Genomic DNA, 27,813 nt, shown 5'->3' on the forward strand with positions numbered 1-27,813 from the left:
TCCCAGAGTTCTAGAACCCCTGCTGTTGCTCTCCATACAGATTGTTACTGCTGACACCTGATTGGTCGAAACTACTTCGACTAAAAACAGAAACTTAAACATTTCCTGTACTAAAGCAAAAATGGATTTTCATTTTACCCATGGAGTTTAGATCACAGTCAGGGGCTGGCAACTGATTTTTACAAGGCGCAAAATGAGAAACCTGAATTGTATCAGAGGGCCGCACCAACAATAACACGAACATCTGTTCAACATCATCTTGCTCACATTATAAAATTCACTTAATTTTGAACTTGATTAGCTACTACTGGCAACCGGAAGAATTTGGATATTCTATAATTTATTATTATTATTATTATTATTATTATTATTATTATTTTAGCCTCTTAGTCTCTACATATGTTGAAAACTATTCTAGGCTCGTAGAACTCAGGAAAATCTGTATGAATTTCTGAACAGCTGAGAGGTTATCATCAGTAATAGAGGATCTTTGTTTGGGTTTGTGGAGCTTTACTTGTCTGTCACTGTTTACATGTAGGGCTCACGCGCACAAGTTTGTCCGCACGGAAATAATCCACGCTTTTCAAAATAAAAGCGTCACAGTTGAATTGCATGCACAACACACTGCTTGATTTTATTTTTATTCAGATTTACGATTGACCTTAAGCGAATGTGACCCATGGGTTGCATTCTGCCCATGTCTGATCTAAGCTCTTGAATAACTGAATAGGAGAGGACAGTGGATTGAGTGAGGGCAAACCTCATGGAGCGCAAACTATACCTAGAGGCAATCTGCGCTCCATGGAAGTTCCCCTTTTTTTTAAGTTAAAGTATGCAGGTTGGTAGGGGTCTACAAAAGAGGACAAGGAGGATAAAGTCTGCAGATGTTCAAGAATTCTGAGAACAAGCAAAGAGTTCTGTCTTTAATCTCATCTTTCGAGAGCCTACCAAAAGGAAAAAACTCAACCACACCAACGAAAAGCACAAATACAAACAGAGCAACACAACTGAAGAACAGCCACAGAGGAAATTAAAAGAGGTCAACTATAACGATTTCCCAGCAGGCAGCTATCCCACATACATAGAAAAGTTGTGAAAGTAAAACATTGTTTTCTTTTTGAACTTCAGCCATGAGAAATAAAGCTCTGTAGGGGTCTCATCTTGGGATTTCCTTCGTGGTGTTTATGTTTTCATAATATCTCTTGGTAATGTGTCATCTTCTGTTTAGCTCCAAGAATTAGTCTCGCCATAGCGTTAGCATTATAGCTTTATTTATCATAGCTGAAGTTAAACAATCAGCTTACATCATGTAAGCTACCAAGTACGAAACATAAAGAGCTACAGCTGCTTTCATCTCGGTCATCACAGTTAGAATGGTGTTTCCACTTCAAGTGAACTGAAACTAGCTCTATACACGTGCAGCTTTTCAAAGAAGGACACAGCGCCACCTATAGAAATGGAGTGAAACATTCTCTGCCAGAAATCTAATTCTCATTTCTGCATGTACACACAAACAAGACTAGATCCTCTGATGTGACTTTATGATCAATCTATGACCTTGCATGGGTGTAAACATACTGACTGTTATATTTACTTTCACAACTTGAAAGAACCGACAAAGTAAAATTTGTGTTTTTCCATTTAAATTCCCGTTGTTGAGCTTGCATTTATGTTGCATTTCAAATTGTGTTTTTCCATTTAATTTCCTGTTTTTGTGTTTAAATTTGTGATGCTTCATTTCACATCATGTTGTTCTGTTTAAATTAACTTTGTTCTGTTCAAACTTTTGTTGTTCCGTTTGAACTGACGTGTTTTGTTGGTGTTTGTGTTTTTTTCCTTTTGAAAACTTTCTGACACCAACCAACACCATAAGAGCTCCTGCTTTTGCTCTCCATACAAACTGCTTTCACTGCTGACTCTTAATACCTTATAGAATTCAAACCATAGACCTCACAATTAATCGACGTAGTCTCCTGACGTCACCTGTCTGTTTCTGAAACAGATTTTGAAGCAGATCGGCTATCACGGCCGTAATGAAAGTGGCGTCTAAACTGCAGCGTTAGAAATAAATAGTGTGTACTGATAGTGAAATTAGCATTCAGAAATAAGATGTTTCTTGAACCAGGCTGTTAATAGGTGAAATTCTGCTTTGAAAACGACTTTTTTCGGCTCAAGGTGTTTGTGACTTCCAGCACTTCCGGAGTCAACCTCTAAATGTTGCTGCTGTAAACCTTGCTTTGTTTTCCTTTTGGGCTGATATTCTTTTAATTACCTGGTTTTCAGTTTGCAGAAACATCTTCAAAAGACAAATTCAGATCAAACTGACCAGAGAGTCTCATTCATTTTTAGGCCTATTGTAATTTTCTCGCACGGAACTCTGAGATCAAAGTTGGAATTGCAGCATCTCAGAAGTCTGGCTTTCATCTCAGGATTTTAGTGACCCTGTTTTTGCTTTCCATACACACTGTTTTTCCTGCTGATGTATGATTACTCATACAACTGAGACCAGAACAATCTGAGGTGAGTCTTTTGTTCTGAAACTTCCTGTCCAGTGTCCTGACAGGTCTGTGTGTGTTCAGCATTGTGTTTTACAGGGTTAACACGGAGCCTCACAGCTGGGTGTGAAACAATGAACCATGTTTTCTATTTTCAGTCAACAAGGAAATGCAACTCACTGTGACATCATCAGTGATGTCAGTGACCACCTTTTATGGAGGTTTCAGTGATCAGTCAGAGAAAGAACAAACAAACACTAAGAGCTGAACTGGATCTGAGGTCCTCGTCACGTCTTTAGGGTCTGTTGAAAACCTGACCCCGTGCTTTAAACTCTGTAAATGCTCCTTCCTGTTCCAGCTGAAGCCTCCTCATCATCACAGCTGGAGCTCTGCATTAGCATCCATTAGCAACTGTTAGCATTCCTCTGACTAGCATTAGCATTGTGAAAGGTATCCCAGCATGCAGTCTGCTTCAGAGAGCCAGGAGAAGAAAAGAGGAGGAAGTGTGTTCCTGAGTTTGGTCTCTTCTTGTTCTGCTGATGCGGATTTTAACACTGACTCAAACAAGTCCTGAATCAGGACTCTGAGCGTCTCAGGTCTGATGACAGTTTTCATATTCCGCGCTGATCTCGGAGCTGTCTGCTCCTGCCAGAATCCAAACCTCTAATCTGAAAATCACAGCTCTTTCAGAGGGATTAAACATCCAAATCTCTGAGAATTACAGTCCTGTTCAGCCCAATCCTCCTGATCCAAGGCCAAAACTCTCACACGGTCTCCCCCTGGAGCTGATCCTGGATCAGATTTAACCCACATGCTCAGGTAAAGGTTCAGTCAGTGTGTAATCTGAGCCGACCTCTGACATGTGGGAGAGAAAGTAGCTGTTGGTTTTAATCTGAAATAATCCAGCTCTTTCACCAGATTACAACCAGACACTAAATATTAGAGTGTCCCACTGTGAGCGTCTGTATCAGAGCACGAACAAAACCTGGTGTCAGTCTCAGTGTCGCCACCTGGTGGTTGGTGGGGAGTTGTTAGAAAGCACAATACTAGAAATGCTGACTCCGACCAACTTTCTGCGGATTAACCAGGATGTAAACTTGTTAATTTCTGCTGTGAAGTTTTAGCATGGAGCTCTATGGAGACCGACTCGCTTCAAGAGACAGCCTCCAGTGGACACTTAAGGAACTGCAGCCAAAAACATGTAAATAAAGACAAAGTGACCTTTTAACCTGTGTTGTCTCTTGTTTGGATTGTTTTAGTCTGAAATCTTAAGCAATAACATCAAAATTTAATAAAACAACACGACTTCTGATCCATAACTCATTTCTTCTGGATTAAAGAAGCTCTGTGTTCGTATTATTTATCAGATTAACAGAGTTGAACAGAAGTTTAGAGACACAAACAGGAGAGAAAGTGAGATTCTGATGAAACAAGTCTTAAACCTCCTGCTGAAATGCATCGTGGGAAAAAAAAGAGAGAGTGGAGAGAAAAAAAGAAGCAGATCGGATAAATACAAACAGACGATTAGATTAAAACCCCTCAGGTTCAGACATGAAGACACTAAACACACTCCCGGTGGAGAAAGACAGTAAGAGTGTGTGTGTGTGTGTGTGTGTGTGTGTGTGTGTGTGTGTGTGTGTGTGTGTGTGTGTGTGTGTGTGTGTGTGTGTGTGTGTGTGTGTGTGTAAACGTCCTGTAAAAAACCCCAAACCATCTGCAGACTCAGAGTGTTTCCTCTAAACACAATACACCATCAAAGACAGAGAGAAGGGGAGAGTGTGTGTGAAAAAAGGAGTTGATGTAACTAAGACAGTGAAATGTTTAAATCCTGTTACTTCTAATATCTAAAGAGTGTTTATCCGTCTCATACTTTAATTTTAAACCTCCATAGGGCTGGCCAACCAGTGTGAGGGGGGCTCAAGGAGCAGGGCAGTCTAAGGGGCCGTTTACTCAATGGTTTTAGGGTGAAATGACAAAAGTATTGTTGCGTTTTGCCCTCATGTTTTCGACCTAAAACGCAAACTTTTGAAAACAGGCTCAGCTCTACTTCAGTGGAGATCTACCAAAAGCTGCTTGTGGACAAGACAGTTGCAGCGCCAACTATAGGCCTGGCATGCTTACTACACACGTTTTTGTGTAAACACAGATTTTTACCTCTGCCAAGCAGGTTATGTTTTTGGAAGAGTTATTCTCAAAAAGTAATGAACAGATCTTGATGAAATCTTCAGGAAATGTTCAAAATGATATAAGGAAGAAGTGATAAAATTTTGGAGGTGATCTGGATCACCGTCTAGATCCAGGAATCTTTAAAAGGATTCTTTATCATTGTGAGATAGGGCTGTTTTCACCATATGTGTATATAACTCCACCATAAATGGTCGGATTGCTTTGCAAAAAGATACAAGACAAGGTCACCATAATTTCTGACAGATGTAAAAGTATGATCCAGATCCTGGCAATATTCTGGATACTAAGATCCAGAATATGAAATATGTACTGGGTCATCATCATTTTCAACACTGTCAGGAAACAAATTATCGTACAAACCTGCAGCTAACACCAAATTGTAGCAGACAGTCTGCTGAAAGGGAGTATAACATTAAAGTCGGACTAGAGTGTGGTGACAATCACAATATGCTTGGTGGAGGTCTATGCTCTCTGAGTGTTTTTCTAGTTTCTCACCGTGTTTTCGATGTGTTTTAGTGTTTTCAAATTAAACATTGTCGCGTAACAAGGCCTTCAGCCCCATTTCCCCCTCGCGGTCCACTATAGATCAGTAACACAGCATGGATCTTGCAGACCTTTGTTGTTTTTTTCACCAGCTGTTTTAAGACGTTTTATTTGTGTTTGTACGATACTGGTCTTGATTTTACCTGACTGATTTTACCCTTGCCACTTTTCACCGATTTTTAAGCTAAAATTTTTTAGCACTTTGAGATTTATTCAAAATGTAAATTTTTTTATAAATAAAATGTATTATTATTATTGTTATTTGGGATGCACCAATCCAACTATTCTGGTTCAAATACCAATACCGATACCTGGGCTTTGGTATTGACTGATATTGATACTGATACTGATACAAAACCAGTGTTAAATAATAACCTGTATGCCTAACTGTGAGATAAGCCTGGTAATGTTTTGGGTAAAAGACAAAAATTAGTTTATGGAATTACCAAAGTTAATATTTATTTAAACTATGAAATCTATAAATGTTTACCGTCAAAAAAATCCTCAGAATGTAGACAAATGTTTTTTTTAAAAAATGTAAACTTTTATACCCTGTTGACTGGTATTGCAGCAAAAAAACAGGCAAATAATAATAATAGTAATAATTAGAAGTAGACCGATATATCGGCCGGCCGATATTTGGACATTTGTCTCTATCGGCCATTGGCCGTATTTTCTTTTAAAAAGCCGATTTTTGATCTGTTGTATAAAATGTCGCAATTTTTGATCAGGCACAAAAAAGATGAGCACCTCAAACTTGTGGAACCACTTGGATACATTACATACTTTTGTTCAAATTTTATTAATATGTTTATATTTCTTTTCTGACATTTTAAGAAGAGTGTGAATGTTTACTACTGCTTGTTACATTGTGTGTTTACTCAGACAAAATATTTCATTGTTTTGAAAGCTGAATAAATGTTCAGAGGACTGGACACGACTTGTTGTAATAGATTTCTTTTAGTTGCTCAGAAATTGTTGCGTTTCACAAAAATGTGATAAATATATATTTCTTTAACAATCGGCCTGAATATCAAATTGGAAAAATCGGCTACGCATTTCGGCATCGGCTGCCCAAATTTGGAAAGCATCGGCATCAGCCCCCAAAAAACCCATATCGGTCGACCTCTAGTGATAATAATAATAATAATAGTAATAATGAAAAATTAATATAATAATAATAATAATAATAATAATAATAATAAAAATTAATATAACAATAATAATAATAATAATAATAATAATAATAATGATAATAATAATAATTATTATTATTATTATTATTTATCCTGTTTGCGCTTCCACAGCCAGTTATTTCCTCTTTTGGTAGGTGGCATGTAAACTGGATGCTGATAGCTGTGTCAGGGATGTAATAGAGTGACGGTATAGCAGCGTGACAGTGTACCCCACCAATAAATCCAAGGAAGAAGACAGGTTAGTAAAAAAACATGGCATTACCATTTTTCAAACAAGAATGTTACCCTGACAAAGTCAACTGGAGATTCAAACATGGCTGGAAACAGGGCTTTAAAGAGACGGTAGCTACAATGAACTGTTTCAGAGGGTGTACTTTTTTTTCCTAGAACATTCATGATTAAGTGCATTTAAGAATATCAACAAAATCCAAAGTAGTTTTCTGACTAACCGGCCTTCTGGGAACAGGGTGGATCCCCTGAGCAGAAGGGCAACTCGTGCCTCCTTCCCGCATGTCACTCCTCACTAACATCCATGTTTCCTGATCCATCCACTGTCATGTCCTCTCTGAATAAATGCTTAAAAATCCCCCCGAAAACGGCGAAATGAAAAATTAAAGAATAAACAGAGAGAGCGCTGTCCTGATGTCCAGAGGCAGAAAGTTCCGGAATGCTGTGACATCAAAGAACAAAGCTCTGCTTGTGTGGAACACATGGGGAACGTTTGCAAGGAGAAGCATTCTAGAACGTCACTGATCTGACTGGAACACGGAATAAAAGACAGTCTGTGATATTTGATGGATCGAGGCCGTGTGGAGATTTAAAAACAAGTAAAAGAAATTTAAAAACAACTTTAAAAGAAACAGAACAGAGTTTAAGAAGAGGAGTCACGTAATTGGTTCTTTTTAAAACTAGGACGACATTAGGAATCTGAACAGAAAGCTAATTCCAGCGCAACCTTGAGTTTAACCTTCATAAAAACCAAAAGAGAAAGAGAGAAGACTGTTAGAGCTCCAAAAGACCAGATTAAAATACTTTCAAATTCTGTTTCAGCCCATGACGCAGGTTTATTTATCACCTGTAGAAGCTAACGTGTAAAACAGAGCCATTATCAGCCGTTAGCATCAGAGCTAACCATCCCAGGCTCATGATAAACCCTCAGGTCTGCTCTGTGTCCTAAATCTGAGACTAAATTTAAAACCAAGGACACTAAAGGTCACATCGTCCTTAAATCTTTCCCATCATGCATCTCCCAGCTGATCAGGAGCATCCTCAGGGGGTCGCTGCACACCCCAGGGCATGCTGGGAAAGTGGGGACGTTCTCATGGTTTCTATATTTAACTGTGACAGCGGGGGAAGCTAAATGTTCCTGAACGCTGCTCAGGACGCCGTGAGAGTCTGCAGAGGTCAGTGTGATTGTGAGTGTGTGTGTGTGTGTGTGTGTGTGTGTGTGTGAACTGAAGGCTAGCTGCTGTTAGCTCATGTTTACTGTGTGAAGTGTTTCCAGACATCAGACAGTAAACAGCAGCAGCTGGTGGGAAACGCCACCACATCAGCCTCACACAGGTGAGAGTCCTGCTGTGAGATCAGGTGACATCACAACCACATGATCAGCTGTCAGCCAATCACATGATTGAATTTTTGAGTTTAAGTTCATAACTAATTTAAATAAATTAATAGATTTTATTTTCCTTTCCATCTTTGACTCAGATCGTTCCCAAGTTTTGGCTCTTTAGTGTAGTTTGTCGACTACAGAACAACAAAGAAAACACTCTCCACTCTTCGCGTGAATATTTAATCTTTATTTTACAAAATATAAAAAAAAACCTCATGATTTGCTTCATGTCTGTTTGATTAAGTCACAGCAGCGTTAGTTTGTTCATCAGATTTTCAGTTTTTGATAGTTCTGTCACTTTTTGCTCCTCCTCAGAGTTTCCTGAAGTTTTCACAAGAAACTTTTATTGCTTAGTTTCTTGAAAGGTGTTCTTAACTTTGTTTTTAGTAAGAGAAGGAAGAAGACAAAGAAAGAAGAGTTTCACAAGAAAAGGAGAAAATTAGAAAAGCAGAAGTAAAACTAAAAGATGAAAAAGAAGAAGAAGAAGAAGAAGAAGTAAGGGAAAAAGAGAAGAGGGAGGCCCCGTCAGACGCCATCGAAGCGGTTGAACGACTCCTGATCACTTCCTCCTTCAAACACTTGGCACAGAGCGGATGGACTCATTAACACCTCCTTTTTCTCCTCCTCTTCCACCAGCTCCACTTTCATCCACCTCCTCTCCACCTCCATCCTCGTCTCTTGGATCTTTTCCGTCTCGTTTTTCTCCTCCTCCAGCACCAGCAGCAGTTCCAGCTCTGGTTCTGGTCCTGGATCAACCGTGGGTTCAGGTTTTGGGGTCTCCAGAGGCTGACACAGAGCCTCGGTGAAAGTTTGGATCAAACTGGCCTCCTCCCCTCGATTCTCCACCTCCTTACACGCCAATGCAAACGACCTGATGGGGGAAAAAGACACAAAACAGGAAGTCAGGCCACCTGAGACGGTAAACTACCAAAATAAAAGCCCCAAACTGTCTTCAAACGTGTTAGGACCTGAGGAGGATCTGGGTCTCTGTGTTCAGGGTGGAACAGATTTCACTGAACCAGCAGGCCAGAGTCAGAGCGAGCCCCTCCAAACCCAGTCCATCTAGATCCCCATCAGAGACCAGATGGATCCAGCGAGCCTGAGGAACAAGATCAGTACATCAGGATCAACAAAGACCAGCAGGATCCACCGAACCTGATGAACAGGTCAGATGAGACAGGTGAGCGTACCTGCAGGAAGTCTCTGAGCACAGGTGTGACACAGACGTCCAGCGGCTGCAGGCAGCAGCTGCAACCTGACGGGATGAAGACCACGTCTGTGGTCAGGGAGGACAAACTGCTCCTGAACTCGTCCGACAAGTGACCCCGATGGACGTCCACCATCAGTAAAGACTCGCCACCTTGAGAGGCCACATGGGGGCTCCACACCTGTACACACACAGAGGACAGATAAACACAACGTCACATGACCAACAGAGTGGTTTCACAATAAGAGCGTGAGGGAAAGGGGTCGACCTTTTTGATCCAGATTTTATGGCGCTCCTGCTCGGTGAATCCTTCCGGTCGAGCCTCAAGGATCACGTTGTCAGGGAAGCCTTTGGGGACAGGTGAGGGGTTTCCCTTGAAGAACAGCAGGGGTGGCAGGAAGGTGCCGTCAGACAGGGCGGACAGGACGACGTCAAACACGGGTTTGTCGGTCGTGGACGAGCAGGAGAGTTGAAAGGCTAGAAGGCTGTTGGCGTAGAGCTGGACCGGGTCGATGAAGATGGAGAACTCGTCCATGGAGCCAAAACGGCGAGGAGGAACTGGACAGCTGTGGATCTGAGGAGACATGAAGACATATGTGACCTCGCTGCTCAGTCTGAGGTCCCGCAGATGGTGAACCGTGACGCTCTGACCTGGTTGGCGAGGCGTTTGATGAAGGAGAGGCTCTTCTCTCTGAGGCTCCTCAGCAGCGTGAGTTGATATTTGAAGTCATCGATGTTCGTCAGGTTAAAGTCTAGTCTGTGTCTCAGTAGGAAGTCCACACTCCAGCAGATCTGGTCCACCTGCTGGCTGCTGTCTCCCAGAGCCGACCTCGCCGCCCTCAGTAAGTCTTCCTGACTCACCTGCAGCTGCTGCTCCCTCTGGCTCAGCACCCACTCCGCCAGCTTCTCCGTGCTCCACGGCCACTTGCTGCTCGACAGCCTCTGCTCCTGCAGCGCGATCCAGGCGCGGATGGTGTGAGGAGACGTGCGGTGATGGAGCGAGGCCTGGGCGATGCCGTGACACAGAGCGGAGAGGACCACGGAGAGCTTGGCGCTCGTCAGAGGAGACACCCGGACCTGAGGAGGACGCCAGAGAGACATCACAACAGGGAAAGTCCTAGAAACTGCAGTTCCCTGAGCATCCACTAGAGGCTGTCTCCTGCAATGACTCAGCCCTCATAGAGCTCCATGTTTAAGCTGATACAAACTGTGATCAGCTGATCCTTCCTCACCTGCTCACGTGGAGGTCCCAGGAAGTTGATGCTCATAGCAGGAGGAGCGGAGAGGGCGAAGGGGCCGGAGAGGAATTTGACGGACAGTTTGTCGCCGATCTGACGAGATGAGGGGATGAGGTGGAGGGGGATGAAGGCTCCGTCCCTGTAAGCAAAGGGTGATGTCATCTTGTGTGGGAGGGGCCAAAAAGAAACAAATAAAAACGAAAAGAAAGAAAACAAAGATATGCCTGGAGAGGAGGATGTGAGGAGAAAAGAAAAGGATGAGTGAAGCCAGGATAACACTTTTTAGTTCTTTTGAGATTTTTTTTAGTTTTGAATTCTAACTTTAAAGAGGGGGTATTCCGCTTTCCCATATTTTAAAGGGATAGTTCAGTTTTTTTGAAGTGGGGTTGTATGAGCTCTATGTGACCACTAACGACATTAGATATAGTAGAAGGTGTCTCCTCCCCCTCAATAAGACACAAACTTTAATCGATGGTGACGAGGAAATAGGCGCTAACAGGGACAGACGGTACCAAATTCAAAGGCTATTTTCTCTGCGTACAAGAACTAAAATCAAAAAGTAATACCACAGTTTAAAGAGTACGATACATAAAATATTTTTTTATGCATTAAGTCTTCGGAAATGTAAACATTTATCCGGACCTAACTAACTGGTCATGTGTCCTTCCGCACAGCGCTAGTGCGCTCCGTCCCCCCTCCTCTTTTCAACTGTAGGGAATGTAAACAAGCTATGCTTCGGGCGCCGGTTGTAGCCTCGTGTAAGTTTGATCAAGTATCGTGATTCTTTTGTTTGTACTCTAAGGATTGTGAGGCAGCGTAGGAAATTCAAAATGAGTGACTATGACAGCGACGATGAAGTTCCATTCACTTTGGAACCAAAAGGATACCTGTATGAACCGGAGCACACAGAGCTGCTACAGATGGAGACTGAAAGGAATACAGAGGAAACATCCACGGACACTGGACAAGAAATTACCCCTGATCCTCTTGGGACAATGAGAGGTTACATCATAGAGTCAAAATGTTTTAGTTTTAAAAAAAAATTAGTTTCTAAAATCTGTCCAACTCATCACAGACTCCTTAGATGTTCTTTCACTGTAAAGGTGTGTGTGTGTGTGTGTATGTTTACCTCGTCCGTCGTCTCTTTGCGCTGTACGCACTCAGCCCTGAAACAGCAGAAGAATTCAATTCCTTTTAGTATTTCTAACAACTTTAAAATGTGGGTAAATGAGAGGTCTGTAACTGTCAGTTTGATCATGAGTTCATCATGAAGTGGACTCTGGCGCCCTCTTGTGCTCATATCGAAAAGTGCAACTGTAAAAATATCTTGGGTGATTATTTACTTGAGGTTTTCAGGAGTTTTTTTTTTTTCCTATGAATCTAAATGACACAAAATCACCTCAGGATGGCGCTGCAGCCTTAAAGATCAAGTGTTCACTTTCATCTTCAGGACAGTTTAGAAGATAATATCTTTCAAATTTCAGTTTAAGGAAGTGTCAGTGTAAAACCAGACCTGTATGTGGTCTATCAGATTACCTAGGGCCAGGAGGAAATCAGTGCAAAACAGAAAGTGTGAAATATGTGTAAAACAGACAGACACAGGCGTAGTTTTGTATTTACATTTAAACATTTGTGTATTTATTACACATTAGATCATCACTCTGGTATAAAAGACTCTGAACTCGTGACCTGCAGGCTCGTTTAACGACACATCAGGGACTTCTTTAAAGGCAGAGTAAAGTCTGAACAGGTTAAATAAATTAAGTCTGATTTTTTGGCACATGGCTCACTCGTCTTCTCCCTCTTCCTCGTCTTCTTCCTCTTCGTCGTCATCCTCATCATCCTCATCGTCCTCCGCACTTTCTGCCAGTCCCTCCCAGAACAGCCGGCTCTGCGGAGGCATCAGGCGGCCGAGGTTCATCAGGATCTCCATCTTCTTCCTCTTCCCGATCCCCTGCTCTGCCGACCGGAGCGGCTCGGGGATGTTCAACCGCGTCCTGTTCCTGAGGAAGTCCACTGGCGTGAACTCCTCCTGGTCGTGGGACAGTTTCACCCACAGAAGTCTGGATCCTTTCCTGAACTGGATCTGAGCGAGCTCAGGCAGTGGCGGCGTGTTGGTCAGCTTCCTGCGAGAGTTTCCTTCCTTCCACACCCGGATGTCCTCGTTCTGCATCTCAACCACTTCCACGTCCCCCCACTGAGCCGAGGCCACGACTCTCCTGAAGTCCTGGAAGTCCAGGACTCTGCCTCCGGGCCGGCTATCCATCTCCCGCTCCACGCGCTGGTGGAAACAGTCTGTCGTGATGAAGGTGTGTCCGGGCTCGAAGTACTTCAGGGTCAGGTCCTCCGTGCGGTTCCAGTTCTGGTTCACCAAGGTGATGAGCGTCGTCACCAGACACCAGTTCCTGTACTGGGCCGTGCTGCCGTCCAACCACAGCACGACGTGAGGGACGTTCCACTCCCTCTGCAGGCCGCACACGTACGCCGACGCCACCTCCACCGCCTTCCTCAGAGCCACGCCCTCGTGCCAGATCACAGAGATGCTCTTCTTCTCCGCCCCTCGTCTCTGGCTGATGGTGGCGAACGTCTCGTGGAAGACGGAGACCCGCTTGGAGGTGAGTGCCTGCTTCACTCCAGGCATTCTGGGTAGCAGGATGACGCGCTGCAGGTCGACTCTACGGATGGACACCTCGTCACTCTGCGGTTTCCGTGCGTCTCGTTTGTAGTAGCGCGTCGCTTGCTCCATCCTCTCCTGGTGCTCCTCCCACAGACTACAGGTGGAGCAGTCTGGAGGCGGCTCCTGCAGGTTAGTGACCCAGTCGTGGTCGCGGTGTCGGACGCTCATGTGGTGCTGATGCTGCAGACACAGGTCACAGGGCTCCTCCCCCGGCCGACTGAAGCTGACGTTGTAGCTCGCTAAAGCCTTCTGGTAGCGTTTGAGCGACGTCCTGTGGGTGGTGGCGAAGTCGTCAAACATGACGCGCAGAGACACGTCACTCGGGAGGAACCTCTGGTCGTGGTCGTGGTTTCTCCCGTAATGACTCATTGTTGGATAAAAGGATTCGATGTGCTGGTAGATCTGGGTCAGCTTCACGGGGTTATTAGACGCGTCCTGGACTGCGGCTTGCTCTGGAGGAGGCATCACACGCGGCGGGCGGCTCAACCTGACAAAATTCACCGGACGTTGAACTGTTGGTTGGAGGAACACGGGGTTGCTGATGTTGTGTGACTGACCGCGCTCGTCTATCAGGTGGTAATAGAAGTTCCTGCTGGGACCACCAAAGACCAGACCCTGCAGGTTGTGTTGAGAGACGCCAATGAAAGGCTTCTGGTCCACGTAGGGTAAGACCTGGTTTGGCGTTTGCATCGTCTCTGTCATCCCATATGCTGGGTCACATGGCTCCTCCTCCTTGATGTCCACCTTTTTCTCGTCTGTTTCCATCTCAGGCTTCTGCTCATCTGTTTCCATCTCAGGCTTCATGTCTCCATCGGAGGTCTCACAGAACTCCTCGGGCTCCTCTCCGCCCTCTAGAGGAGCGAGCAGATCGTCACACGTCTGATCAGCCGGAGGGGATTCATTCGAAGGAGCGATGTCTGCAACAGAAAGAAAAACAGGATCTGTGTCATTTCATGTCAGAAGTCGGTTTTAATGTTTGAATGATGTGTGACAAAAAAAAATAAATCATCCTGGAGAAAATTTTCCCAGCTCCTTTCAGAAATTTAATCCACAAAAAACACCTACAAAATCCTACAGACACATGATGTGATTTCTGAACACTAAGGGGCGTGGAGAGTCTGTAAATAAACTGAGTGCGAGGAGACGATGCACTGGTTCTTGGATGAAGTTTAAGCAGACTGGTTTTTGAGGAGACTACGTTAATGATACGATTAAAGATGCTGGATTTATAACATGGCGCATACACTGGCAGACTTTTACTCTCTCTATGACAAAGGGGCTTTTACTGATTGGATGAAAATATTGGGATTGTGTGTGACCCGAGATGATGTTATTTTTCTTTGAACAGTAAATTCAGAGGTTTATTCATAACAGAATGGGAACATTTAACCTAAGAAGATATGTTTTATTGAATAACTTTGTGAATATATAACGCTCCTTTTTTCTGCAGCTTCTCTGATTAGTCTGACTGACTCACACAAATGCTACGCACCTACATTTACTAGGGTTGATATGCTTTTCTTGCAATTCGATCCTTTTACGATTTAAGGGTGCCGGTTCAATTTAAATTTTAATCCTTCGATACCCAGATTATTGTGATTTTTAGATTGCTTTCCTAACCAGACCATGGGAAAAAGATGAATTATGATGATAATGTCTACAGAGTATAAACATATATATAATTTTCCCCCAAAATGCAGCGGTAACTTTTTCTTGTTCGGCTTATAAACAAAGACTGAAAGGATTTCAATTAGAAAAAAAAACAACTATTTTTTTAACTGAGGATCCCAATGTCAATATTGTTAAACAAAACAAACCCCGATACTTAAGTGAATTGATTTGTTTCTTCCACCCCTACCATTTACAAAACTGGACGTCAAAGTTTTTTTTCCTCACTGGTATTTTAGAAAAGCCTCATTTCAACCTCTGACTGAAACGTTGTGTTTTAGCTGCTGTCTCTTTAAGGGGCATATTGCAGGTTAAAGAAAACTTTCAAGAAATTGATAGGAAAATAACTTGAAAACAAAATCCTGAAAGAAATTCCCAAATTAATAAACCACAGCGTCTCCTGGAGACGTCTTAGTACAAGTTTTTTGTTCTTCCGCATTAAAAACCGGCATTTGAACTGTGATGTCACAGTTGGGAGTCCCGCTGCTTCTGCCTCAGTTTAACATTAATAAATAAACATGGATCAGACTGTCACTCCTGTTAATGAGGAGGAAGAAAATCTCTATTCTATACACATGATTGTCCTCAGGGCTAGAATAATGAGTCTGTTAGGAAAGATGGAGAGCAGATACAGGGCAGGATTAGGAGGAATAACGGCCGTAGGAAAGCAGAGGAGTTGAGGTGTGAGGAGAACCAGAGGAGAACGGAGCAGGTGTCCCGGTGAGTGAGCAATGTTAGCGCTGTTAGCTAGTGATATGTAGCCTCATTGTGTTCACATCAACATATTTAAAGTTCGAAATCAGATTCACTGACTTCAAAAATAAGTAGTGCGTGTAAGAGCTGATCAGTAACGTGCTTTGAGCCCTCATGAGAAAGCCCATAGAGAGAAAGACAGAGAGGTCTATCAGAGGTCTATCCACTGATCTAGAGCCAGAAAACCAAGACTTAGCTACGCTGCTCAGCTCACGTTTCTGTCGGGTTGAATCTTGGGCTGAATCTCTGACAAATCCTTGTTTACATCTGTCACTAGGAGCCGGGCTAGGGGCTGCTGCTGCTGGTGAAGCTGCAGTTACCTGACAGGAAAGCAGCCGTGTCAGTCTTACCCGACTCCCATCCTGAACTCCATCCATAGACTCCATCATATCAATCTTCCTGTCAATGGGTGCAATGGGCACCAAGTACAACTGCATTTTTTTTTTTTAGACCGATGAAGCAATAAAGTCCCGTCTTGTCAGCTGCACAAAACGAATCCAAGTACGAAAGCTAACTCGCGGAGTCCAAAAAAAGTGGACTCGATGTCCTGTTAAGCTAATATTTCTACATCCATCTATCCAAACACATCTGAATTATCTTAATGAACGGTCAAATCAAATATAACTTTGGTGGAAATACAATACACAACCTGAAATGCCCGATCTCACTCAGGAGTTATTCACATTGGCTCAAAGCAGCGTAAAGGAATGTGAGTCCCTTTTGTTACGTCAAATGACGCGATGCTGAAAAAAGAGCGTTTTGAACTGCTATACTGAAAACAGCCACTACTTCCTCTAAATTTGTGCCTTTTTTGTTGAATAACATACAAAATCAGTGATTGACTTTTTCAACTGCCATAATCAGGCAATGTTAAATGTTAATCTAGAAAAAAATGTAACCTGCAATATGCCCTTTAAGGCTCCCTACTTCACAAACCCCTTCACTCTGATTGGCCACCCCTTTGGAGAGCAGTTAGGGGCAGAGCTATGGGCAGACCTTGGAGTTTGTGGCCCTTGTGACTTCATAATTTCAGCAGATCTCGTGTGTTTTGATCAGTTTACAGACAGAAAATCTGCACATGCTCAGTCTGAACATCTAGCATTGGTACTTTATATCCCTGTTTACGACATGAGAAGTGTTTAGAGGTGACTGGAGGATAAAGTCACTGAGCTGATGATGTTTCAGCAGCCGACATCACAGGCTATGTAACATGTTACAGCTTTCAGGGAGCACACAGCTAACACTAGCTGACTATTCATCACCTGTTGGTTAGAAGATACATCACACAGGTCATTTCAAGCTGGAGTTGTTAGTTTCTTAGAGCTTCATGTTTCGCTATTACTTACCATCAGGGATGGAAATCAAGAACGGGTTCCAAATTGTCCGTCAGAATCAAACGCCTCCAAGTGATCGGTTCCTTCGGTTGATTCAGCGCGTTTAATAGACGGCACGGTGAAATAATGATACCGTTCTCCTCTACAACGCAGGAAGCTTGTTACAAGCCACGGTGCTGAGGGAGAAACCAAATCGCTGCTTCTTTTTCGGAGAACACCTCAGTTTTGATTGAGACGTGTTTTTCCAGGGGTTAAATACGATTTCTAAGATCACATCTGGTTACAAGTCACATTTCAACACATCTTTGAACCCAATCATCATGAATGTGAAAGACCATCTCACTCCTGCACTTTCCCTCTACGTATGAAGCTGATTCTGTGACCCCAATTTTCTAGTTGCATGAAATGTTAATAAAAACAGTTTGATGGTTTGTAAATCATTTAACATCCCAATCAACGGCAAATAGTGCAGTTTAACATTTTAGATGTTGAAACTCAAATCTTTTAAGAAAAAAAAAACAAGTCAGGGCTACATGCAGGCCAGTGTAGCTCCTAGTCTCCTCTACTACAGGTGTGTATGGACTCCTCTGATCCTCAGACCATCAGGGAGGCTGGTTTCAAAACGTGAGCTGATAAAAATACAGACCTAAAGTGATTTACAAACCACCAAAATCTGTCAGAGGAAATGAGGCTGCAAATTAAAAAAATACATCTTTCAATAATTAGTGAAAAGGCAGTGTGTGTGTGTGTGAGTGTGTGTGTGTTACCATTGAGTAACATGACGCAACGGTGTTCTGGTCTCTCTGTCAAGTGGTTCGCCATGATGTCTCCTCTGTGGGTGGAAAACGTGCACGACACACACTCCAACTTCTCTGACAACCTGAAAAAAGAAACACACACACACACAATACAGTGTAATAATAAATTATAATGTTATCATAATATCAGGTTCAAATGGATAAAATAATCCAGATTAAGACACATCTGTGTAATTTTTGGTAAAGCAACAAACAGATTTATGCATTTAAATGTGTTTGTTTCTCACCTGGGCCGTGACTGGAAGATGTTAGCGTACTCCGGCGCCGTCGTTTGGACTGCATGGTTACTGTAAAACACACAGACCCACACGCATTGGCGATCATTTGATGGGGCTGGGAGGATATTCTTTTTTACAGATTCAATTCTTTCAGGATTTCTGGGGTGTAGATTCAATATGAATTGAATTTTTTTGATATTTCTGATTTTCAGTTTGTTTTTTTGGCGTAGATCATGTAAAAAAGTTGATTTCCCCAAAAACTGCACCTCATTCGCGAGTCAGATTTATTCAGAGGATCTGACATCACATTGCTAGACAGTCAAAGAAAAATATTTCACCCTCTGCGGGAGAAAAGCAGTAACAGAAAAACAGACTCTTTAGACAGATTTTTGAGTCTGGTGAAAAGATTATCATTACCTGATCATGTGGTTGGCGTAAGCTGTGCAGCAGCAGGTGAGGAAGCTGCACACCGAGCAGCGAACCACAGACGGGAAGTGAGTCTTAAAGTCGTGGACCGAAGACATACACTCCACACAGAGAGGAGACGGGTCAGAGACACCGTCTGAAGTACTGAAACAGAAAGAAGTGTGTGTGAGAAGGAGCAATGGTTCAGCTTCTTTATAGTGAACTGGTCTGCAGGTGGAGTACCTCTCCTGGCTGAGTGAGGACAGCAGTCCTCCCAGACTCTCCACAAGTTTCCTCTTCAAAGCTCCCTGTCTGGGTGGGGGCGGCTCAAGATCTACAGCCTGAAAGGAAGCAGGAGAAAACAGTGAGGGAGACCAAAAAGAAGATAAGTAACGGCTTTAATTCACATCACATTTGAGCAAGGGCTGAAACAATTACTCGAACAATTCCTTCAGTAACTCAATCACAAACTATGCTCGAGGAATTTCCTGCGCCTCAAGGAATCGATCAACTTTAAAAGATCAAAGTTCACCTTGACTACCTTTGAAGTGGCACATAGAGCGGACACTATATCTAGTGATTTTTCAGACCCTTCTAGCACCTTTTTTACCACAAAAAATGACCAGCAACAAATTTAGCTTCCAGCTAATCTGGAGTTTGGATACTGATGTAAAAGCATGTATTGATCGGCATCAGCCGCTTTTCAACAAGGCACACGTGCCAAGTCCCTCCTCTTTCGAAAATCACGCACAGAGCGTCTGGCTCTTTATAAGCCGCGTTTCCACCAACCAGTCCAGTTCGGTTCATCTCGGTACGGCGCCTCTTTTTTGGCGTTTCCATTGACTTATCCCTGGGTTAGATTCCAAAATAACTGCCAAACCGTGCTGAACCAGACTGCTTGGTGGAAACGCGGCTTTAGAGAGCCAGCTCCTTTGGCTTCCAAGTGACTCTTCAAATTTTTTTATTGTTTTAATTAATTTATAACCAGCAATAATGTAAAACTGTATGCAAAATTAATTATTGATGTGAAAAAAAAAAAAAATTATTTCGTTTTTTAGATTTGTAAACGTCTTATTTACTCACTACAACAAACAGATTTACAATTTAACTTTTAGCTTTTTTCTACTAAACAATTTAAGTGAAACAAAACAGAATCAGTGGCTCGGTAAGAGATTTTTATTTTGCAGACTTCTGCTCCTACAATGTTATTCCTCCTTCAGCGTCCACTATCATTATATGCAAATGACTTGTGCAAATTAAGTGATTGGGTCATTTAGCATTTTTTTAATCTGTAAAACACAGCTCTGAAAAGTGAAAGAGATGAATGATGGGCAGTTGTCAAGTTTAGCTCACATGTCAATGAAGGATAGAAAATCAAGTAGTAATGGAGCCATATGTGTCAAGAATGTCCTACACCTGGTTCAAATGTCTCATATCTAGTCAGATTACATTGAATTTTAAATATATCACCCAAAATCACTTGTTTTCCAACTTGTTTGAAACAAATTTCCATTTGGGAAATTACTGCTCTTTAACGAAACAAAAATGTATTTTATCCGATTACTCAATTAATCGATGGAATTTTCGGTAGAATACTTGAATACTAAAATATTCGACAGCTGCAGCACTAATTTGAGTCCAGCTTGTTTTTAAAGACCGACCTTGGATGGAGAGGTTTTGTTAAGTCCTTCTTTAGCCTCGGCCGGCCGGACTACAGAGTACGTCCTCACTGTTACCTGCAGAGACACACAGAGAGATAAGACACGTCAAAGCATCTGTTCATTTGTTTTAACTCTACATTTTTAGATAAAATTTTCTCATTTTGGACCGGAGGTGTACCTTGGTTCCAGGTCTGAGTCCGGTCAGCTGAGCTGGTTTGACGTAGGTTCTGTGATGGATCAGATCATGCTGAATCTGCTCGTTATCATACAGGAAGTGCAGACGACACCGCTCGCAGCCAAACACGTGTTTCCTCTTTTGACACAAACACACAGAGTTTGTCAGATGTGACACACTGCTCTGTCTTGTTATAATGCATCATACAGGTGTGTGTCAGGTGAGATGCTGGAGTGTACCTGGTGTCGGCCGACGTGCTGCTGGTAGCTCATGCTGCTGTTCATCACTCTCAGACAGAACGGACACAGCAGGTGTTCAGAGTCAGCGTGATGGCTCTCAAAGTGAGACCAGACGTCTGCGTAGAAGGACGACCTGAAGTCACACACCTGCAGGACACAAACACACACATTAAAGACAACACACACACACACACTCCAGCAGAGAGGACAGAGAGGAGCCGTGTCAGTTTGCTGTCTCACCTGGCAGGTGTATGGCATCTCTCCTGGTTTGTGCGTGCTCTTCATGTGGCTCAGGAATATGGCCTCCGTGCTGAACGCGAGCTCGCAGATCTTACACAGAGCTGGAAAAACAACACAGACGTTAGTGTGAGCGTGTTTGGGAGTCATGTGCATGTGTGTGAGAGTGTGTACATGTGTTTGAGACAGACCTGATGGCTTGCACTGATTGTGCACAGCCTCCAGGTGGCACTGCAGGCTGAGGGGGGAGGTAAAGTGTCTGAAGCAGTGAGGACATAAGGTTAGAGAGTCCCTCCGTCGATCCAGCTGAGGCTTTGTTATGTGAAACTTCATGTGATTCATCAGCCTGAAAAGACACACACACACACACACACACACATGGGAAAATGTTTTTACTGGACACACACACACAATTTCTACACAAAGATTCTTCTGCAGAGTGTGTGTGTCTCACTCGATGTTGTTGTGCAGCGTGCTTTGACACTGGCTGCATTGATAGGGTCCACAGTTTTCGCCACCCGTCTCATTGTTCGTGCTGAGACGTCCGGGGGCGGAGCCATAATAAAAGTCATCCACCAGTATGACCAGTTTACTCTGGGAGGCCTCACACTGGCTCTGCTGAAGAAAGGAACAAAGAAGACGATTTTAAACTTAAAGAGAAACAGGAAGTGAAGTCATGTTTCCTATGTCATGCATCAAGCTGGACTGACAGCAGGGGGTTCAGGTCTGCTCAGGGTTCTTGGAGGTTTGAAGGTCTGAGAGTCTCTGTAGGATCTGGAGTTCCTGTTCTTGTCTCTGCTCCTCCTGTGGCTGCTCCTCCTCCTCTTGTCCTCCAGGTTTTTCAGACTGAGAGCGATCGCAGGGCTGCACAGCTGGAAAGAGGAGGAGAGAGTGTGAGAGGGCGACTGATGTTTGATGTTATACTCTGAGGTTTTACCAAAAGGGGGCGGAGCCACACAACTTACACACATGAATCCTCGCAGCTTTGGGATGAACTGATACTGAGACCTGCAGGCCAGACAGTCAGGAGGAGAGGGTCCAAGCTGACCTGCACTCAGAAACATACACAGTCAGGCACTTAGTCACAGATATTTAAGCTCATCTTTGCTGTGAAATTGGTCGACCGAGTCAAAGTGGATTTCAACGGTTTATTGGTGGTACAACTTGAAGGTCTGTTTGATGCAGACTCATGCTGAGTGGTTTTGGAGTTTCGGGGCTTTAGTGTTAAAGGGGACATATCATGCTTGTTTCTCCTTTTCACTATGTTAGCCTAGGATGCCTGTAAAGCATTTCTGCCCTCAGTACAAGTCATTTAGTTCCTTCATTGCCCCACAAAAGCGTTCTCAATATCCTCATTTTAGGCCATTCTGAAGATCTCGCTGAAACGCTCCGTTTGGAGAATGACCTCCAGTAACCTCGCAACGTCACAGCCCTTTGTGCTCTGATTGGTCAGTTCTATCAGAGGGGCGGAGGGGGTAGAGCCAGGGGGGCGGTTTTTGCAGCATGGCAGTATTTACAAAATCGCCATATTGAATGGAGCAGACTGAGCGAGTTTGCTGTTTGCCAAAACTTCACCGTAAGGCTTTGATAGCACTTATAAAATGGCAGAGTGTAGGATACGTCCTTTTGTATTGGACCCCGAGTCAGACCCGGACGGTTCTGCAGCTCAGGAGGAAGAAAATCCACCTCGACACAGATCATCTCAGGACGCTTCAGTGTGGTGAGTCAAACCGGTACTGTAACATGTATAGTTTATACGTTTATACTCGGCTCTTGGTGGGTGTATCCCTTGGTGGCGGTTGTGTGACTAACTGACATCACAGAGGAGGAGCTGCTTTATCAGATTACTCCAATAAAAAGAAAGGATCCTTGTGTCGTCACGAAGGTCGAAATCTCGAAGCCAAATGTCAATGACCTATTTTCAGAGGTATCAAATCTCGTTCTAGGATATCAGAAAAAATATAATATCTCAAAATTTGAAAATTCATGGGGTGAAAGGTCTGTCAAATGTATTATTTTATATGCAAGTATTAAATCAGGGGTCAGCATGATATGTCCCCTTTAAACGATCTGAGGATAATAAAATCTGTAAGGAAGGAACACGCACACACACCTTTCTCCTGTGGTCTTCTGGATGTGCATGAGGTCTCTTGGGAGGTCAGGTTGGAGGCTCTGGGTTGGCTGTTTCTCTCTGTCAGAGGGATGTTGGTGCTGTGGTCGCTCAGAACCCTCTGAGCAGCTTCACCTGAGACCACACCTGAGACCACAGACACATAGTGAGATCAGCGGACCACTATCCTTTCACTTCCTGCTGCACTCTCAGACCGGTGCGGGTGTTACCTGTGATGATGGGGGTGAAGTCAGCTCCAGTCTGAGCAGAGGCAGTGCTGGCATCAGTTTCTGCAGGTTGCTGGAAACTCGGGTGGATGGAGACCTGGACCTTGGTGAACCCGCTGGCTGAACCTCGGGGATAGGAGGACAGCTTCAGCTCTGCAGCGCCACCTGTAGGACAGAAACAGAGGACATTCTGCTACTTTAGTGACTCTCAAACAGAGGGGAAAGAAAGAATCAATCTGTGTCTTCTGTCTTGTAGCTGACCTCCAGGTTGAAGGGAGACGAGTCGGCCATTCACCTTAAAGCCCAGAGGAGCACCCTGTACACACAAACACACACACACACAATTAATCTGTCAAATTAGAAGAAGGAAAAGAGTATATGTACATCATGTGATGTCGGAATCATTTCTTACCTTCTCTCTGTTGTTTGAAGTGTTGTTAAGTGTGTCTTTCTGTGTAGTGTTGAGGGTGTTTCCCTGTGTGCTGCTGCTTTCTGGTTGAACTGAGACTTGGCCCATCCTAGCATTCTCCATCGACTCTACAGCAGCTGCAGAGAAACAGAAAAAAAAGTCCTGATTAGATCATTATCAAACAAATGCTTGAAAAACAGACATAAAAACCGTGTGTTGTTTTACCCAAGTTGGTAGTTTCCTCTCTGTTGTGTCCTCCCTTTGTCTCCTCTTTCTCTTCTCTCTCCATCTCCTGGGGGAAAACTTCCATCTCATCTTCATCACACAACATCAGCAGCTCAGCTCCTTCTGTTCCCTCTGTAGGCTCGACTTCTTTCACTTCCTCCATCACCTGCACAGAGGACACATCTGATCAACATAGAGAATAAGTGATAAAGTCTTTGTTTAGTATTTAACTGTATGTACCAAAACTTCATTTTTAACAATCTTTAGATAGTTTCTCAGACATTGTTAAAGGCCAACTCCGTTTTTTTGACACCTGGACCTTATGTATAGGTGTGTGCATGCTCATATACTCACTCAGACAAACATTGTGCAGCTTGGAGTCCTTAAGAAGTTATTTAGATCCAACCAAGTTTAGTCACAGCAAAGGAGCTTCAGCACGGGACATAATCTCTGCAAAATCGCTCATTTCGGCTATATTTTTTCATCCATCGCCAGTGTTATCACAGTAATGTGTAGTCTGCTGCTCCCGCTTACAAATAGCAACGTATAGCAATTCATTTTTATTGTAGTTTTAGTTTTTATACAATGGTCGACGTGCACTGGTTTTATCCTAATAAAAAAAAAAAGATTTACCTCCGCTGCGTCTGTTGCCCCCTCTGAAACAGTCGGGATGGCACTTCTCTTCAGGTTCTGACGCTGTGGTTCCTGGCCCTTCTTCTTTGGCTTCGTGCGAATAAAGTCCTCAGGAGCGAAGTGAGCACTGCAGACTCGGTGACTGGCTCTCTTCAAATCCTCTATTTCAGTATTCGGATCCATTTTCAGTGCAACGAGCCACACTTTTAGTAATGCCGGATAGTCCAAAGGAAGCCTGTGGAAGCTAAACTTTGATGAAGTTGTCATTTTATTCGGACAAAGTGGGAATACGCACTGCCGGACCATGTTTGCAGCCGAGTGTGAAACAGCATGGATGAAATCAGCTGTACCTTTGTGTCGCGCGGCTATGATGTCATCTAAAGTTTGTTTACCAGGTCAGCTGACCCACCTGAAAAAGAAGAGCCGACTTTATGATAACACTGGTGATGGATGAAAAAATATAGCCGAAATGAGCGATTTTGCAGAGATTATGTCCCGCGCTGAAGCTCCCTTGCCGTGGCCCCCACTAAGTGCAGCTAAAATCGGTTGGATCTAAATAACTTCTGAAGGACTCAGAGCTGCACGACGTTCGTCTGAGTGAGTATGAGCATGCACACACCTATAAATACGGTCCAGGTGTAAAAAAAAAAAAAACGGAATTGCCCTTTAAGAGCAAAAAATGCAGGAAACACATTTCTCTGATAGAGAACAGAATACCTTCAAGTTTTAGAAAAAGTAACATTTACATTTTTGAGCCAAATTGGGTAATTGATTAAAAAACATAAACAAATGAAGCTGACTTCTGATCTTTTTTCTCATACTTTACTAATGAATTTTTTTTTCAGTTGGCTCCCAATCTCAAAGGTATTTACAAACTTTTGGGAATGTAAACAAAGTCATGGGGACTTGGTTGTAAGAGCACACACCTGTCTTGTAGCTCTAATTCCCTACTGTTCTGTGCTTTAAACTATTCTTTTACAGTATTTATCAGACAAAGGCACACGCTTTAGTATTATTTTAAAAAGTGTTGTTTAAATCAAACAAATCTGACTGTGAAAGGTAATGCAAGGCTTTAATATACTTTAATCAAAACATTACCTTTCACTAAACAGTATATTAACTTCTAAGTTCCTTGAAAATATTTTTATTGAAAAATAAATGAAAATTTTTTTATAACTGAAAATAAACTGACAATTTAACCTGCTTATAGCCACCCATGTAGCTCAGATGAATTGATTTATTCTGATATATTTTGTCTTAAATGATTAATTCAACCCTAATAAATGGATAAACAATATGTATGCATTTGCACTAAAAATATTTAAATTAACATTTAATTTTCCTCCAGTCATTTGTTTAAATTTACCAATCTAAACACACATTCTGGGGACGGTTAGCTCAAAGCTAACAGTTATGCTATTACACCTGACAGTGTTTAACTTTTATTTTTTCCGCTTTACACTTTAACAGAAGAATTCATAAACGCATTAAACCACTGTTTGTGGTGTAAGTTAGGTTAATTTTCGGCAATCGTCGATTTTTACTGACAATGACGCACCTAAGCTTTGAAAGATGTAGCACTCAGTTAGCATGCTAAGCTAAACATGGCTAATTCTGCTAAAGCACTGCAGAACATCCCAAATGCTCAAAAACACTCGGGATAAACTTACTTTTTATCTGTTTAAGTCGTTCAAATGTGTAATAAATACTCTGTGATGAACTGCGTTTGGATGCTGTGGTGTTTCTCCTCCTCTGCCTCACACACCAGTTCACCCAGTCCCCCCAGTTTCCCCCCTCCTCCCTGCACTATTTAAGAGGAAGCTAATATGCTAACAGTTAGCTTAGCAGCTACTGAGTCACTTTAACTTCACATGAAATTCGTTGAAAAGAGTAAAGTTCACGTTTGCTTACCGTATCCGGAGGTTTTGTAACTCAAATGAATGCGTTTTACGTAAAAACTGCACTTTTAAAGTTTTAGTTTTTGAAGAACGAATAGAGATCTGCTCTGATCAGACATATTAGCAACGGGCACGCTGTTGGTGTGTGAGGGGAGAAGTGCTGTGTGCCTCCGCCACCCTTCCTCCGTCAGGAGCAGTGAGAGGGGAGGGGCGGAGGGATATCTGTCACTGGACAAAACCACTATAAACACATCGTTTATTAATCGTTCATAAGCCAAATCTTGAATTTCATTGTTAAAATGTAGACAACAGTTAAAGATATACATAACTGGCGACAGGAACCCGGTTTAACGTTCTAAATGCAGTTATGTTTCATTGTGCACTGATGAATGCATGCTAACTATGATTAGCATGCTAAAGTTGCACATTTACACATATGAAGGCTGATTTAACCTATCTCCGTGAGAGAACGTGTCGTTTTTGGCCAATGCTAACATGCTTACAACGAATGGTAGAACTATCAAAGTAATAGTTTAAAGAGAAAGGACATTTTCGACTGGTTTAGGTTTTTATGAAAAAAATGGTAAAATGGACTGAGCTAACTGTAGCAGACTGAGGTTCGCCTACCCGTTCGCAGAGCTTAGTTAGGTCAACCGTTGACTTGACTTCAGGGTCTGTTCGTGTTAATCTGCCTTTCTCTGTGTTGTTTTATTTAATAAACATATCGTTCCAGAAAAGATTTGATTGTTACATGCGAAAAAGAAGTTGTGCCGTTGGCCTAGTTAACATTCCCGTAAGTGAACATGTGTGGGGAATTTGTCGCTTACGACACTGCGTGTGATTTCGCGTGTCGCTTGGCCTTCGCTGTGTGCGCGTTTATTGCTAAATTTAGCGCAAGTGCAAAAGCTCAACGCGACGACCAGATTGTTCTGTCATAATAAACAATCCCTAGAAGTCCATTTTAGATGCTGACGTGTTAATTGTCCTAGTTTCTACAACTGTAGTATTAAATTATTTAATCTATGATAACGAAGGATTAGCTAATCTCAGTAGCATTGTGTGAAATATGAAATGGCTAATGCTATCCCCCAGATTCCTCCCTCCCAAGTACAATTATGATGGGATTTGCATTAAGATGACAGTTCTAACAAATCCAAGGATATTGCGTTCAGTAGAAGTTTAAGTCCACAAAATCAGCCTGATTTTTCTGTATATAACCCTTGGAAGCTAGGAAAGCTAACCGAGACATTTTTCATGAATACATGCACAAATTATTATTATTATTATTATTATTATTATTATTATTATTATTATTATTATTATTATTTAACAGAATATGTAGTGCACCAGTTGTTAGTCAGAACATGAAATTAAAAAGCAAACCATCATTTTCTGAGACAGGATCATTTCTATGTTCCAGCTGCTCATGTTACCACATTCCTTGTTGATCCTAAATTTCTAACAATATCTAACAGAGAAAAGTTTGTTTGTGCATCTGGAAGTATGACTTTCTAAAAACTAAAGCTGTGGGAACATAGTCATCTCTCTTTCATTTAACTGAAGCTGAGTTTTTATTACAACCTGAACACAGAGCAAAGGTAGATGAGTCAAGATTCACTTTTAACTTTTTCTTACTCAATAAGTGACT

At 42.6% G+C, this 27,813-nt stretch overlaps 1 protein-coding gene across 15 annotated transcripts; it reads right to left on the reverse strand.

Annotated features, from left to right (window-relative positions):
* Nucleotides 1–8,207: 8,207 nt before the first annotated feature.
* On the reverse strand, nucleotides 8,208–27,028 carry pogza (pogo transposable element derived with ZNF domain a). 15 transcript variants are annotated; one of them, XM_074686568.1, is made up of 26 exons: nucleotides 26,179–26,351; nucleotides 24,268–24,676; nucleotides 23,635–23,800; nucleotides 23,413–23,546; nucleotides 23,262–23,316; nucleotides 23,004–23,165; nucleotides 22,777–22,920; nucleotides 21,629–21,711; nucleotides 21,374–21,535; nucleotides 21,118–21,281; nucleotides 20,855–21,009; nucleotides 20,667–20,767; nucleotides 20,427–20,573; nucleotides 20,191–20,325; nucleotides 20,013–20,087; nucleotides 18,595–18,692; nucleotides 18,364–18,516; nucleotides 17,956–18,015; nucleotides 17,678–17,790; nucleotides 11,608–11,644; nucleotides 10,473–10,617; nucleotides 9,892–10,317; nucleotides 9,509–9,814; nucleotides 9,224–9,421; nucleotides 9,002–9,132; nucleotides 8,208–8,904 (listed from the first exon to the last, which is right to left on the reverse strand). In XM_074686568.1, exons 2-26 carry the CDS (start codon nucleotides 24,571–24,573, stop codon nucleotides 8,559–8,561), a joined length of 4,002 nt encoding a protein of 1,333 aa, XP_074542669.1. In that variant the 5' UTR covers nucleotides 24,574–24,676; nucleotides 26,179–26,351; the 3' UTR covers nucleotides 8,208–8,558. The 15 variants fall into 15 exon arrangements, with proteins under 15 accessions (XP_074542669.1, XP_074542675.1, XP_074542663.1 ...); XM_074686566.1 differs by lacking the exons at nucleotides 8,208–8,904; nucleotides 9,002–9,132; nucleotides 9,224–9,421; ... (3 more) ...; nucleotides 11,608–11,644; nucleotides 26,179–26,351 and adding exons at nucleotides 11,947–14,072; nucleotides 26,793–27,028 and having other exon boundaries at nucleotides 24,268–24,502; nucleotides 24,618–24,676; XM_074686565.1 differs by lacking the exons at nucleotides 8,208–8,904; nucleotides 9,002–9,132; nucleotides 9,224–9,421; ... (2 more) ...; nucleotides 10,473–10,617; nucleotides 11,608–11,644 and adding an exon at nucleotides 11,947–14,072 and having other exon boundaries at nucleotides 24,268–24,502; nucleotides 24,618–24,676.
* Nucleotides 27,029–27,813: the final 785 nt, after the last annotated feature.

The sequence above is a fragment of the Halichoeres trimaculatus genome, unplaced genomic scaffold (genome assembly GCF_033239565.1).
Source record: "Halichoeres trimaculatus isolate MK-OKI-2021-1 unplaced genomic scaffold, fHalTri1.1 fHalTri1_scaffold_14, whole genome shotgun sequence".
NCBI classification, from domain to species: domain Eukaryota; kingdom Metazoa; phylum Chordata; class Actinopteri; order Labriformes; family Labridae; genus Halichoeres; species Halichoeres trimaculatus.

Excerpts from the sequence above, each read along its gene's own strand:
- pogza (XM_074686560.1), bottom strand. The coding sequence starts at position 24,573 with ATGGTCCGGCAGTGCGTATTCCCACTTTGTCCGAATAAAATGACAACT. Across the intron at positions 23,801-24,267 it reads GGGCAACAGACGCAGCGGAG|GTGATGGAGGAAGTGAAAGA; the intron begins GTAAATCTTTTT and ends TCCTCTGTGCAG. Across the intron at positions 20,768-20,854 it reads CAATCAGTGCAAGCCATCAG|CTCTGTGTAAGATCTGCGAG; the intron begins GTCTGTCTCAAA and ends TTGTTTTTCCAG.